We start from the raw sequence: 16,039 nt of genomic DNA, 5'->3' as shown, positions 1-16,039 counted from the left end.
ACAGCAGTAATATTGTTATTATACCCTGGTATACAGTTGAGAAAATCAAGACACAAAGAGATCGAGTAACTTGCTTAAGGTCTCAACTAAAACGTGGTGAAGCTGGAGTTGAACCAGAAAATTGGTGTTAGGGCTGGTACTCTTATTCAGTGTGTAATACAGCTTCATAGAACTGCATTCTGCTTATCTGCTACAATGAATGGCGTAGGGATCGAGTGAAAGGGAGAACAATGGACTCTAAAATGAACATTCAGGCTGCTCCTTTCTCCATCCCAGGTAACATCATAAAAAAAATTCAGTTGTGAAATGACTTTCAGAAACCATGAAGGAGAAAATTGCAGTAGAATGTGTCTAGTATATATATTTTCAGTTTGTAACAGTGTAGAAAACTATATAATTACGTATTATGTTTTGTATGGAAACAGTTTGATTTAAAAAGAAATGAGAAAAGGTTATAAAAGTGTTTAATGAAATTGCAATGTGAGAAATCTTATAAATATATAAAATATATAAAATATAACAATGTATAAAATAAGTACATATTTTTTATTTTATTAAATTTCTTGGGGTGATATTGGTTAATAAGATTATATGTTTCAGGTGTGTAATTCTGTAGTATAGCATCTATATATTGCATTATGTGCTCACCACCCAAAGTAAATACATATTTTTATATATATATAAAAATTATAATGTAAAAAAAATGTTACAAATTCATAACATGTTGTGTGTCATAAAATGAGTAACAACATGCAGTAATTATACTCTAAGTTTTCCTAGATTCTTTAATTCTTACTATTCCTGATTATGTATTATTTCAACCTTGATCCCTTGTTGGTTTTATTAGAGGTTGAGAATGCAACTGCTGTATGTGGGTTCAAGATCTGAGTGAAAGATAGCTGCAGGCTGATTACATAGGCCATTGTGAAGCCTATATTGGGAAAAGGAAACCATTTTATAGATTTATTAGCGGTTATTTTCTAGAAGATATTACATATCTGGTCAATTCAATTAAACAGTTTTCAATTGAAATAAATTATTGATAATGTAAACTAGAGGGTAGCCATAGACACAGAGATATCTTCTAAATTAGTTTCAGAATACCAAGTAGTTTAGAAGAATGATATCAGTCAACTGTATATGTGGGTGAGACAAAAGTTTTCCATTGCTTGTGAGTGTAAATATGTAAGGATTCTACTTGAAGCCACTGAATTTCAGCTGATGTCACCGCTTCCTTTTATTTCATAAATTTCTGATTGATTATTTTGAGGTCAAACTTTCATAATTTTGCTGAAATAATTTGTTCAGGTAGTCTAACTTTTTCACGCAGCCTTTTCAGCACTTCCAAAGAGTACACTTTATTAACTGTCTAGTTGGTACAAATTCATAATGAACAATCCCGCTGATATCAAAAAAGGTTAGCAACATCATTGCAACAAATTCACGAACTTAATTGTCAGACCTCATATTATGTTATGTTGTGTTGTATTGTGATGTGATGTTATATTAATATATGTATATAATGTTTATGTACACACACACACACACATGCACAACCTTATTATTTCTGTTTTTCTGGAGAACCTTGACTGGTACAGAATCCTAAAGACTGGCCTAGCCATTTGTCCTCTTTTTCTTTCCTTTGCCTGTTGCTCTCCACTATGTAGATAAGACATCTGAAGCTCAGAGAGGTCAAGTGACTTGTCCAAGATAAACAGCTAATTCGTGACTAACTTGGCATGTTGACCTATTGGCGGGATGGGGAGAGAGGAGGCATTAACAATGACTAATATATTGACCAGATAGATATCTGGGATTGTTTGAAGGAATAGATATGTCAGAAGGTACATATTCTGAGACAAAGTTTTACCCTCATTCAGTTGTGTTTCAAGCATCAACTTTGGCAGAGATGCAGAAGGCACTCAATGTGTAGGAGAGGCATTCTGGAAAGGGAGACATTTCTGTCTGATGATTAGCCTATTGGGAATAAAGATTTGATTATGTGAAAGAACAAACTTCCAACATGTGTGAAAAAAATCACTTTCCATTTGTTAAGGACACAGCATTCTGACAGCAGCTTTGTTCTCTCTGGTTAGTGATAACTGGCTTTGACACTTTCACAAGATGAGATCCTCTTACTGTCAAAGAAGTCACACTCTGAAAGCCAAGATTTTTTTGATCTTTAAAAAAATATGACAATACTGTGCTTTCATTTTGATTTAAAATTTTTTTTCAGTCGAAAAAACAGTGTCACCACTGAGTTATAACTAGCTTTTAGAAAATGAGATGTGGTGCTTCAACTATGCCTAGATGTGAACATGTTGTGGAGAATGTGGGTAAATATTTGTACAGTTCAGGCTGAGAATCACTTTTCTTCCCAGTTTTTTCCCCCTGCCTTGTGTGTTGAATGATTTGTGAGTATTTTTTGTTTTAATTTATTCAGTCTGTAATTTTGTCTCCACTTCATATTGTCTAGAGAAATACGGTAATTGAGACAAGGGAAAACACAACTGTTTATAGTTATTCAATACACGTTAATGAGCATCAACAAAGGAATTGTGCTAAGTTTTATCGAAGATTAAAAAAAGGAAGACACAGCCTCTTTGCCAGTTAGCAGGTAGAAAGGTTTTAGTGCCAGAGGGAATAATTGGTCACTTACCAAATATTTATTGATTGTATGTTAGAGCCTAGGCACTAGAATTGGGGATGCATCGATGGCTAAGGTCCAGCATTCAATGTGTGGAGCTGGGAGAAACGCAAAAAGCAGGAAGAAAGTTCTGTTAAAGGTATAAAATAGAAAACTTTTTTTTTTGTAGTCTCTTTCTCATTTTGTCATCGTGTTATTTATTTGCTATTTGATGTTCTAAGTAAAGAAAAATTAAAATGGTAAATTATTAGCGTGACTTTTTATCGTTCATCTCTGTATTGTGCAATGCCAATTCAAATGCAAATATCAGAATAGTTCATTTGTGTGTGGAGTCACCAAACTCACAAAATTTGTATTTTGTGGCTTGTCCTTCAAGGGTGCCTCTAGCTGGTCAGAGACAAACTGAAGACAGAATGAGAAAGGTTGGAAAAAGAGCAGATCCCCCAGGCATGGAGCTGGCTGAGGGCTTCCTTGGACATAGGGGTACTCATAGCTCCAATGCAGACCCTCACAGGCACCCAGGGGTTCCCCTTTGTGATTTGGGGTGCATATTCGCTTGGGACTAATGGCTTCTGGGTTCCTCTTCCCACCAGAGAAGGGACTATCTATGTGCAATGCCTCAGCAGGGGATTGGGGCCAGGGGAGTCGAACCAAGTATCCCCTATTTCCATGGGCCTACTGCTCCAGCCCATGGTAGATGGGCAACCACTATAGATCTTAAGCCTCTATGCCAGGTTGTTTTCAGTACCTGGATGAGGGTGGGTGAAAGGCTTGCCCCTGCCCTGGCCCAGGTAAGTCTCACCTAGAGTGGCAATGGCAGCAAGTATGCCTGGCCCTCAGATGCCACAGGGTGTGTGCCTGACTCTAACCTTACCCAAGCTCATGGCCAGGCCCCTTCCTAGCTAGAGAGTGGCAGTAGTGATGAGGAGGGGAGTGAGGGAGGGGGAGTCTGACTGGGGTCTGGAACAGGGGAATGGGTGGGGCCAAGAACCTGTCTCCAGGAGGCGCATCCCAGTAAGATGGGATTGTGCAGAAAGGAACCAGAGGTTCTAAGCCCTGGTGCATGTCCCACTGTCCCATTGGACTTTACTTATAAAACACAAATTCAAAAGTAAAATGATTCAGAATTTCAAGATCACACTGGCTGCATGCCAAAGAAGCCAGTCCTATTTTGGAGTTGGGCTTTTTGATATTGTTCCCACAGCTCTGATGGCTCCATCTTTCAGGGAAAGCAGTTTCCTCTTCATGCTGAGTTAGGGGAACAGTGAGCCTATCAATATTTTCCCGTTCAGTCTCTCTTTACTTAGATTGCAGTTCAAGATTAATTTTTAATGTTTTTTTTTAAGGGTTGATTTTCTTTACTTTTCCAAGGATGATCTCATTATTCTTCATGGTGGTTTCAGATTTACTTTGGATTTGGTTGCTGCTGGTTTGGATTTGGGTTTTGAAGCATTACTAAAGTGAAGTTCATATGAAAATTGTAGACAAGTATTGAATGCAGTCAAGGAATCAAGATGACTCCTGATAATCACTTAGCCACGACAGGATATTCCGTGACAGCTGCCAATATGTGGACAACCCTGTGTGTCCAACCACACTGTGCAGAGGAGTGTTGGCCGCTTATCATTTTCAGTGAGGCAGTGTGGGCCAGGGCTTAAGGCCAAGGGACTCAGGAGTCGACCAGACTTGGGACTGAGTTCATACTGTGCTGTTGTATGACTCAATCCCTTAATCTTCCTGTGCCTCAGTTGCCTCATGTACAACATGAGGATCATGGTTTTGCATTTTTTATAGAGTCCTTATAAAAATTAATGGATGTTTATCACATAAAGTGTTTAGCATGGTATTCAAGACATAGTCAGTTCTCGAAAGATGCAAATTCTATATCTGTCATATGCAAGTAAGAACAAAAGACATGAAGGAGGCAAAGTTTCTTTGCACAACACTGTCCTTTTTTTTGGCACCCTGTGCTGAGGGCCCTAGTGCCTTCAGGCATTTCTGTGATACTGCACCTGGCCCTTTCCCTTCCACGCAACAAACTCTTGCTTGCTAACTTTCACTCTTGTCAAGCACTATACGAGGTTGGACAATTAAGCTCGTGAACTCATTCTACAAAAAGTGCTACCTCATTGCTGAATATCACTACAGTCACCTTCAAAGTACTCCTCTTGGAAAACTATGCACTGATGCCAGCACCTAGTCCACCCGTCAAAGCACTTTTTGGAACTCTTTTTCTGGAATGGCCATCAGAGCTGTTGTCATATTACCCTTGATGTCCTGAATGTCATCAAAATGTCTTCCTTTCCATATTTATTTTATCTTCAGGTAAAGAAAGAAGTCATTGGGGGTCAGATCAGGTGAGTAGGAAGGGTGTTCCAATGCAGCTATTTGTTTATTGGCTAAAAACCCCCTCTCAATGTTATGTGAGCTGGTGCATTGTTGTGATGCAAGAGCCATGAATTGTTGGCGAAAAGTTCAGGTCATCTAACTTTTTCACGCAGCCTTTTCTGCACTTCCAAATAGTAAATTTGGTTAACTGTCCAGATGGTACAAATTCATAATGAATAATCCCTCTGATATCAAAAAAGGTTAGCAACATCAGTGTAACAAGTTCGTGAACTTAATGGTCACATGTTGTATGTCTTGTGTCCCACCTGCTCAGGGCCATTTAAAAAGATAGTTTACTGGGTGGATTAAAGTTGTTTCTTAATTGAATCCTACATATCTATATCAAATATTGAAATCAGATAAGTCAGGAAGAAAAGTTCCAAAAGAGCAAATGAGAGCCTGGAAAAGGATGAAGGTGAATTGGAAAGTTAAAAAAAAAAATAATTATAAGGGGTAATGTTAATAAGAACTAGCATGCCACTCTAGATTTTAAGTTCTTCGAGGGCAGAAACTGGGGCTACACGACCTCTACATTTAAATGTCCGTAGCATAATACCTTGCTCGTGTTAAGAGCCCAAGAAATTTGTAGAATAAATAACAAATAGTGATAGACACCCAGGTTGTGGAGGGAGTGGCCATCTTAGTGTCCGGGCTGAAGGGAGCTGGGGAATAAACAGGAGGTTTTTAAGAGGGTCTGAACTGCTGCCTGTCCCCCGAAATGAAGCAGAGTACTTCATGGATTGGGTTGTATCTCATTATCAGCATAGCTTTGTGATCTGGGGCAAATAGTGTATGCTCTCTGGGCTTGGTTTCCTTGTCTCTCCTCCGTATCATGAAGATCAAATAACCACCTGCTGGTGTTAATGTGGGCACTAGCAGAGCCTGTCACAGTGCTGGGCACTGGACAGGAAATCAATAAATATTATCTTGCTATTCTGCCTCTTTCCAACCTTTCCCTTCTTTCTACCTCCCAGACTTTCTTTTCTGCCCTTGTCATGAACAGTTAACAAAAACATTAGTGCTAAAAAAGTGCCACCATTGGTCTTGAATCTTGTGAAAGAATGTAGATGGATTATTGCAAAACTTTTTGCACTGGAGGAAAAACAATACAGGCATCTGTTCTCCTGGTGGTAGGATTAGCAGCAACAAATCGTGTGTGTAAAGGACAGCACTTTATGATTTATTAAACCCAGAGGCAATACAAAGAGTTGGCGTGAGTATGGGTTTTGTGGGGAAACAGATTTGATTTTATCACATGAGCTTGCCATCCTAATCAGGCAATTTACTTCACTTCTTTATATTTGTGTTTCTAAATCTGTGTTCCTTTCCCTTCCCTCCCTCCCTCCCTCCCTCCCTCCCTCCCTCCCTCCCTCCCTCCCTCCCTCCCTCCTTCCCTCCTTCCATTCCTTCCTGAGCACCTGCATGGCACATGCAAAATGCTGGAAGCACACTGGTGATGACAGATGTGCAGTTAGCATGATGTGCAGAAAGCACACCACTAAGTGGGTGTTCAGCCCTGAAGCTTGAATAGGGGTCAGGCAATGTGTGAAGGTGTGAAGGTAGGTAGTTCAAAATAGTGGGTGAATGAAGGCAAAGAGACAGGTTTCAGTAGTGAGAACGCCAGTGTTGCTGAAGCATAGAGTTCTAGGGGTGAGGAATGAGAGTTAAGCCTCAGGGGAGAAGTAACTGAATAGAGTAGGAAGGGTCTTGAAAACCATGTTAAAGAATTCTGAGTTTATCTTAAGGGTAGCAGTAGCACTTCCTAAACAGTATGCTTCCCAGTGGGAGGGACCAAGTCCACTGGGACCCCCTGAGCATTTTCTCCCTTCCAGAAGATTCACAGTGCACATTAGTATCGATTAACATTCTTTGGTAAAGAATTCTGTTTAACAATTGTTTAATAGTTTTCCCAAACCTAATTAATATTTTTAAAAAATTAATCTATTCTGAAATAAGGACCCAGAAAATCTGCTTGGGGGAAATGATGAAAAACTGGAAGCCATTTTCTGGTTGTAAGTTGGAGCTCAGTATAACCATATTTGCATTTTATCAGAGTATAGTAATAGCTACCACATATGAAATACCAGGTACTCTTCAAAGCACTCAACTAATTTAATTTTTATAACAAGCCCATGAGGTAGGTATTACTATTTTTTACATTGTTGAAAGGAGGAAACTAAGGCATAAAAGAATTTCATAATTTCCTAAGGTTATGAAACTAGTTATAAATGGAGGGCTTTGAATATGAACTTGGCCAGTCTGGCCTTGGATCCTATGCTCAACTGATCAATCTGACTGCATTGGGTCATGGAACAAAATGGGTTCAGGTGAGAAATGATGGCCACTTGAACTTCATACATTTGTGTAGAGGATTAAATATTGTAACACGATCAAAGTACCTAGTATAGTTTTTACTATATGGTAGGCAGTCAACAAATAATAGTTTTGTCATGCATATATGGAAACTTGATATATCAGAGAGGTATATTCCAGATTAGTGGGGGAAGGGAGGGTGTATAAATTTGCTAGGGATACCATAAGAAAGTATCACAAACTGGGTAGATTAAACAACAGAAATTTATTGTCTCAGTTCTGGATGCTAGAAGTCCAAAATCAAAGTGTTGGCAGAGTTAATTCCTTCTGAGGGCTGTGAGGGAAGATTCTGTTCCAGACTGCTTTCCTTGGCTTATAGTGGGCCATTTTCATGTTCACATTGTGTTCTCCTTGTATGTGTGTCTGTCTCCAAATTTCCCCTTTTTATAAGGACACCAGTCATACTGGATTAGGGCCCATGCTGATGACCTCATTTTAGCTTGATTACCTCTGTAAAGACCTTCCCTCCAAATAAGGTTACATTCTGAGGTACTGGGTGTTAGAAATTCAACATATAAATTTTGGGGGAACACAATTCAGCCCATAATAGAGGAATTATTTAATAACGACACCAAAAACATTGGTTATCCATATGGAGAAAAGCCTAGATCCTACCTCACATAATACTAAAAAATCATTATCAGAAAGATTGAAGACTTAAATGTGGAAGGCAAAAATGTTAAAATTTTTAGAAAATATACAGTAGAATACCTTTATAATCCAGGTTCTGGAAGGACTTTTAAAATTTGACATAAAATTGCCAAGACACAACACAAAAGATGAGATTTAAAATATTTAAATTTGATTGCATTAAAATTAAGAATTGTTTATAAAAAACGATAGCATAAAGAAAATGAAAAGATAAGCTGTGATTTGAAAAAAGATGTTTGTAAAACATATAACTGACATGTTCTAGTACCTAGAACATATAATGAATTAAGAAAAGGACAACCTAGTAAAGCATTGGACAAAAAAGATGAACAGATATTCCATAGGAGAGGAAAAATGAATGCAAAGGGAAATATAATTTAGGTCCACAATGAGATATCATTTTACAACCATCTGGTTGGTAATAATTAAAAAACTAGACAATTCCCAGTCTTACCACGAATGTGACTCAGGGGGAACTCTTATGCACGATTGGAAAGAGTGTGAATTGATACAAGATTTAGCATTCTCTTGCAAAGTTGAACAGTCGTATACCCTATGGCACAGTAATTTCATTCTAGGTATATATCCTAGAGAAACTCCTACACAAGGTGATGAGTATGAGAACATTCATAGTAGAATACTTCCTAAGAACAAAAAACTGGAAATAACCCCTATTATTATTGACAGAATAATATTAAAATATTTGGATATCCAAATGTTGAGGTATTATAGAAAGAACTTTGTAAATGAATAAACTACTGCATATAACAATATGCATGTATGTTATAAATCTTGCATGAAAAAAGTGAGTTTCAGAAGGATAAGTTACAGAACAAGAAAAATTAAATAATATATTGGTTCATCTGCATGTTTATGTGACAAAACAATAAAATACAAGAGAATGATGATGAACAATTTAGGATAGTGTTATCTCTGCTGTGTCTTGGGGAGGGGTACAGAGGAATGGAATGGAGGCAGAAACATACAGATAGATGTAATAATATTACTAATGTTCTAGTGTAGTCCTTGTGATGGATTGAATTGCTCCCACCACCCTCAAAAGATATGTTGAAGCCCTAACCCCCAGAATCTCAGAATTTGACCTTATTTGGAAATAGGGTCATTGCAGATGTAATTGATTAAGACCCGGTCATACTGGAGTAGGGTGGACTCCCTACTTCAGTATGAATGGGGTTTTTATAAGAAGATGGTCATGTGAGGACAGGCACAGGTAGAATCGTATGTGAAAATGAAGGTAGAGATTGGAGTGATGCCTGTACAAGCTAAGGAATGCTAAAGATTGCCAGGAAGACACCATAAGCTAGATGAGGGATATAAAGCAGATTCTCCCTCACAGCCCTCAGAAGGAACCAACCCTGTCAACACCTTGATTTTGGACTTCTAACCTCCAGACTCTAAAAAAAAAGTAAGTTTCTGTTGTTTAATCCACCCAATTTATGGTACTTTGGTACAGCAGCCCTAAGAAATTATTGCAGTCTTAAACTAGGTAGTAGGTTAATGGGTGTTTATTTTATATTATCATTTACAACTTATAAATGTGTTACATATGTTACTTTTTATGTATCAAATAGTTATATCATAAAAATAAAAAGACAAAAGAAGTTACTATTATTTTCATTGCTAGTAAACTGGGGCATGTTTCTACTATTAATCTTTATGGGGAATTCCAGAAAAGCTTTTTAGACAGTTTTATTAAAACTATAAAAATCAACTTCCAACAATCCCTTTGATTTTTATGGAGTATTTATTTCAACCTCAGTGTCAGTGAGTCCCTGTTTCTGTGACTTTCATTATAGTGTGCACGTCTTCTGAGCAAAGAGTCCGGCATCTAATCCTGAATGAAGGTGATTGTCAAGCACCCACCTGTCATGGTATGTTATCTTTATGCAGACAGGCTGACACGTAACACAAAGGGAATCCGGGACATGTAAAATCACATCAAGGCTTTGAGTATGGATGCCACAAAAATAAGTGCCTGTCCCTAGACTAGAAGCCCACCAGAGCAGGATATGCTTTATTCGCACAGTGCCTGACACAAAATAGGTGCTCAAGAAATTTGTTGAATGAAGGTGTAAATGAATAGTTTTATGTGAGTGTCCACTTCTCAGAAGTAACAATACCAACTACTACTGTTCAGAAGAATTTATCAGCTATTCCCTACCACCCACTAATTTTTTAGCTGTTTATTCCCCTCGTTTGCTGATTCAGCAGCTCTTCTTCCTTATCCGAGCACTCGTGTGTGTATGTGTGTGTGTGTGTTTCTTTTAAGAGTAGGTATTTCTTTAATTTCCCATATTACTATGAATTGTAATATATTCTTTTTAGCTTGAGGAAAGGAGGTGTGGGTGCTTTAGAATCTTTTATTGCTACTCAGGTTAAATATATCTTGATTAAGGAATGGATTCTAAAAAACGAACTCCAAGAATATATGCAAATTAGATAATTTATTTTTTTAAAAATGGGATTTATCTAGTACTTTGAAAACTAAATTAATATTTTTTGAATATGTTACATAATGAATATTATAATTTGACACTGCAATATGAGAATTTTTATTTTTTTATCCGGTAGATAGAGCTGCTGATGTTAGTGAGGTACACTAGTGAGAGATGGAGAGTTTTCAAGATCTCGAACTATAATACTGGAAATGCTGATTGTAACATTGAATTCAAACAACATTTGATAAATAACCAGACATAGGACTAGGTGTGGATGACGAAATGAACAAGATCTCTGAAGGAATTCAGTTCAGTGGGAGAAACATAAGTAAACAGATAATTGCAATGTAATGTGGTTAAGTGCTATTAATCATTAAAAGAACGAATAGTGCTCCATGTCATTCATATTTTTACTGTGGTTTATTACATAGTTTTTTTTTGGATACTGGCCATCCAGATATAATATTTCTCTACTAACTAGAATATTTAATTAACCAAAATTTTCAATTCCCTGACCATACCTGAGTAAGACTTTATTTTACAAGTTATAATTATTATCATTAAAAAAACACCCCAATACCTACCCCAGGGGAAAACTGTACAATTGTTCTTTTCTATAGTTAATGGCTAATTTATTTTATCTTGCTTAAGCATTTTATGATCCTTTTCAATTTCCAGGAATTTAGAGGCCCCTTCTGCTTTTAGAACGGAGAAAAGAGTGTTTATTTCTATGTACTGGTTTTTCTCATAGGTGGTGGCAGTATTTTACTAAAATAAAAAGAGCAAAGGTCAGTAATAGATTCCCATAAATGTTTATCTGGAAAAATGAGACCCCGTTAATAGGTATGGATCAAAACAATATTAGCAAAAAAAAGTTACATTATTAAAATGGCTCAAATCATAATTCCTAATGAAGTAGTGGATATTTCTTGATCGTAAAATGATCTCCACAAAACTTGTTAGGTTCACATCTCTTTGGGTAAACATATCAGTAGAAATTCTCTCACCATTAGGTTTTTGAAATCTTTAAAATATTACTAATCCCTTACCTGCAGGTGTCCTTCAAGACTTCTTCACATCCCTTTCCCTTCTCACATTATTTAGAAAATTGGAAACATAGTCCAGTCCGCTAAGTGACAGTGAATCCTAAGCGGTGACCCTTTCCATTTACAACACGTGGTTTGCTTGAATCCCTGTTTTGAATCCCCTGGATATTGGCCACTAAGCCCTTCCTCAAATACACCATCTTTCTACCTGGTTTCTTTACCCTCTTCGAGCTGGATTTTGGAATGAGTTCAGTCTGCAGACTTACAATCTGACCGTCCAACACGCTGTCACGACAGCTGTCTAGACTTTCCTCAGCTTTCCAGATTCCTCTTGTGCAACCTTAGAGATGGCGCCTTTAGCTTGAAAATGAGTTTAAAACAAAACTTTTCCCTAAGGGGTCGGGCTGCTGAGAGGGCAGCTCTGATGCTGATGGGAGGGGGTGGGGGCGTAGCCCTGGGCGCTGTGCCCGGGTCTCTCCTGATCGCGCTCTGGGCTCTTTGAAAAGGGGGCGGAGAGGAGAGAGAAGAGGAAGGGGGTGGGAGTCACCCTCTCCCTCGGTGTCGCCCAGTCTACGAGTGCTGCTAGGTGCTCAGGGATCCAAGGAGGCGCAGGTGCCGCGCGGAAGGAGAGCGGGGAGGGACGCGTGCGGAGAAGCAGCTGGACCTGGAGCGGGAGCCGGACCGGAGGGCGGCGCTGCGCCCGGCCACCTGCGGCGGCGACGGGGCGAGGCTGAGCGGCTGCGGGCGCACGATGGCTCACGGAGCTGCGCGCTCTTCTGCTCCACCGTGAGCCCTGCGGGCGGCCAAGAATGACAAGGTAACCACTCCTCCAACCGCTGGATTCCCTCGCGCCCGCCGCCCCACGCTCGACGCGACTGCGGTTTAGCCATCCCACCCCCGGCAGCTGCAGCCGGCCGCCCTGGAGGGCACCTGAGATTGCGCGTGACTAGTTGGGATCAGACGCCCCAAGTTGGGGTGACCCGAGTGAGAAGGATACTCCGGCTGACCTGTTCCGCTCCTGGGCTGCGGAATGGGGAGCAGCTAGGTAGGAAAGGTCTCAGAGGAGGGACACGGACAAAGGAAGAGATCCCCTTTGCGCCCCGTGGTTCCCTGCCCGCGCCACGAGTCCCGCACCGGGGCCAGCGCAGGCCTTGGACGCCACCCGGGGTGGGAGGAAAACCGGCCCCCTGGCGTTTGAGCAATCGCAGAAAGTTTCAGCAAGTTAGGAGGTTTGGGAAGGATGTTGCAAGCTGTCGCATGAGGGAGGCGAGGTACTAACCAGCGAAAGTCGAGCGGTGAGTAAGATCTGGAGGAGGCGGCTGTCCTCGGGGCAGCTCGGCCGGACCCACCACGGAGGGTACTAGGAAAGGCTGGCTCCAGAATTCCCAGCCTCCCGGAAAGCTGCTCGGGGAAACGCCAATCGGATTAGTTCGGGGCGGGGTGGCTGTGGTCCTGGTTATCCAGGGTCTGTGACTCAGGCCTCAACTCCCTAGGGAAAGAGCCACGATAAACATTTCGTTTTGGATGTTGCTACCCTGAAGCTGTAGCTTAACCAACAGCATCTGGGGAGATGTACCCACAGTGAGCAGGACTCGCCTCCTTTCCTGTGGAGATCCAGGAATTCTGCACAGGTGGTGGCTGGACCAGAAAACCTCCTGTGGGTTACTGATACGAGTGGTTTGCTCTTATTTGATATCAGTCAAGTAGTTTTAGAAATTACTCAGAGAAGCTCCATTTGACATTCGCGAAAGTGACCTTGCTGGTCCACTCTGGCCTCTTCCCAAGTTTTGGAAAAAATGGTTTTGTCTCCTTGACAAACAGGTAGTTCAGCTGAGGAATAATCTGTAGTTTGGGGACAAAGCCCATCAGAGAAAAAAACAGAAACTTTAAAAGGTCATCTAAGTTATTTAAATAGACTATTATTCTTTTAAATACTTAGTTGGGTTTTAATCTAATCTTGCTAGTGATTTTGTGACTGTTCAGTGTCAAGAGGAGATTTATGAGGTGCTCATATGCAGAGGGGCCATGGAGGTTAATCAAGGAGGCTCAATTTTGGTAGCTTCTTTACCTTGAAAAAGAAATGTGGAACCATAGGCAGATGTGTGCTGCTTTCAGTACACGCAACCTTGCTTATGATAGGTCAGATGAATCCGACTCCTACCACAGGGTGCTGGTGCCCTCCATTCTTCAATGACAGATCAGCAGTGAGGCAGTGCTCATAATTCCTGTTTCTTTATGCTCCAGACACCTGAACTACAAGCCTGTATGGTTCTGAGAGGGAGATGACTTGAGCGACCAGCTTTTATCTCCACAACAATGTCCATGAACAATTCCAAACAGCCAGTGTCTCCTGCAGCTGGGCTCCTTTCAAATACAACTTGCCAGACAGAAAACCGGCTTTCAGTATTTTTTTCAATAATCTTCATGACGGTGGGAATCTTGTCAAACAGTCTTGCCATTGCTATACTCATGAAGGCATATCAGAGATTTAGACAGAAGTCCAAGGCTTCGTTTCTGCTTTTGGCTAGTGGCCTGGTAATCACAGACTTCTTTGGCCACCTCATCAATGGAGCTATAGCGGTATTTGTATATGCTTCCGATAAAGACTGGATCCGCTTTGACCAATCAAACGTCCTTTGCAGTATTTTTGGTATCAGCATGGTCTTCTCTGGTCTGTGCCCACTTTTTCTGGGCAGTGTGATGGCCATTGAGCGATGTATTGGAGTCACCAAACCAATATTTCATTCTACGAAAATCACATCCAAACATGTGAAAGTGATGTTGAGTGGTGTGTGCTTGTTTGCTGTTTTCATAGCTTTGCTGCCCATCCTTGGACATCGAGACTATAAAATTCAAGCTTCAAGGACCTGGTGTTTCTACAAAACAGAACACGTCAAAGACTGGGAAGATAGGTTTTATCTTCTCCTTTTTTCTTTTCTGGGGCTCTTATCCCTTGTTGTTTCATTCTTGTGCAACGCCATCACAGGAATTACACTTTTAAGAGTTAAATTTAAGGGTCAGCAGCACAGACAAGGCAGGTCTCATCATTTCGAAATGGTGATCCAGCTCCTGGCTATAATGTGTGTCTCCTGCATTTGCTGGAGTCCGTTTCTGGTAAGAGCCTAACATTTTGACAATTTCTGCTTTCTTCCATTTTTTTTTTTTTCAGGTTCAATACAAAATTTGTTGTCTTTTTTTTTCTTCAAAATTGTTAGTCTTGATGGGCAACACTGTTCAATCTTTTAAATACTAGAGTTTACTCCTACTTTAAACTTATTTCAGCACTCACCTCTGACTCCGAATTATGCTATTTATGACACATGGTTATTTTCTCAGAGGCTTTGAGTTGAAAGAAATGTCTTGCTAACCAGTTCTAACTGTGTTATTACCGGCTTGTAGTGCAATATAAAGTAATTTTAACAGAAGTAACATAATTTTAATATACTGATTATGATTTGTTTCTCAAATGTGAAAATAAGTGATAAACTCAAATACAATATTGGAATGGATTCCAGTTAGTCTTGGTAGAAAGTCACACAGACTTTTATTTATTAAAAAATGTGTATTAGCTACAGGATTCTTCTAAACACACAATGACCAGGCCTCACCTTGCAAAGGGAGGTGATAAGTTGAGATGGTTGGATAGTTCCAGTGAACTATATGCATAGATCAGGTGGAGAAATCACTAGTTCAGAACCCCAGGAATAATGCCAGTAGTGCAGGGAGAGGTATGATTGACAGGAGAGTCAGGAATCCTTCCCTTATCATTTCATTCCTTTAAAAAAATTGGCTGAAAGCTAATTTGACAGCTTGCTATTTTTATTGGAAATGAAGGTTAAGGTTAAGGAATTATCAACAAACACAAGTCATTTCTATTACTTTCCAGGTAGGAGAAAAAAATACTTACGATTGATAAGTATACCTTAATTCCCTTCAACATTTTACTTTGTGATGGAAAGAGTGACAAAAAGCAAAGAAAAAAAAATCGTTCTGTATGGAGCTACTGATTGTTTTCATTACTTTTTCTGTACCAGTGGAGAAACAGGCTGGTATTCAGAGATTGTGATACAGCTGATATACAGGTAGACGTGAGGCAAAGGGGTAAGACAAAGGTGAACACAACACAAAGATTATGCTTATACCCTACATGGTAGTATGAGGGTGCTTGTTACTCATATAGTTTTCCTAAGCACCCAACAGGCTCATTGTCCAAGGATTGTTGCCAGTGAAGTTTTAATAAACAATTCTGATGACCCTGAATGCACTGAAAAGTTTGTAAGAGCTGCTGCTGCAGGCAGAACCTATGATAAACAATTTTATTTTAAAAAAATGACTTTTAATTTTTGAATAGGTATTTTTTATTCATATTATTTTCTCACCATTTGAATTTAGCATCTTGAATTGTTAAGTCATTTAAAGATTTTTTCGTGGTGTTTCTAGGAACCCAACCAAGGGGAGGTGAGGCTGGGTCTGTT

At 39.7% G+C, this 16,039-nt stretch overlaps 1 protein-coding gene across 1 annotated transcript in view; it reads left to right on the top strand.

The window, feature by feature from the left end:
- The first annotated feature begins 12,048 nt into the window (after positions 1-12,048).
- Positions 12,049-16,039, top strand: part of PTGFR (prostaglandin F receptor) — a 32,900-nt gene continuing 28,909 nt past the window's right edge. The window contains exons 1-2 of the mRNA XM_081055849.1: positions 12,049-12,381; positions 13,809-14,678. Coding sequence (XP_080911975.1) covers positions 13,881-14,678 — 798 coding nt within the window. The 5' untranslated portion in view covers positions 12,049-12,381; positions 13,809-13,880. The remainder of the gene's footprint in view (positions 12,382-13,808; positions 14,679-16,039) is intronic.

This window comes from Rhinolophus hipposideros, assembly GCF_964194185.1.
Source record: "Rhinolophus hipposideros genome assembly, chromosome: 8".
NCBI classification, from domain to species: Eukaryota; Metazoa; Chordata; class Mammalia; order Chiroptera; family Rhinolophidae; genus Rhinolophus; species Rhinolophus hipposideros.
Note: the sequence above shows the minus strand (reverse complement) of the source record. Positions and strands in the feature narration are given on the sequence as shown.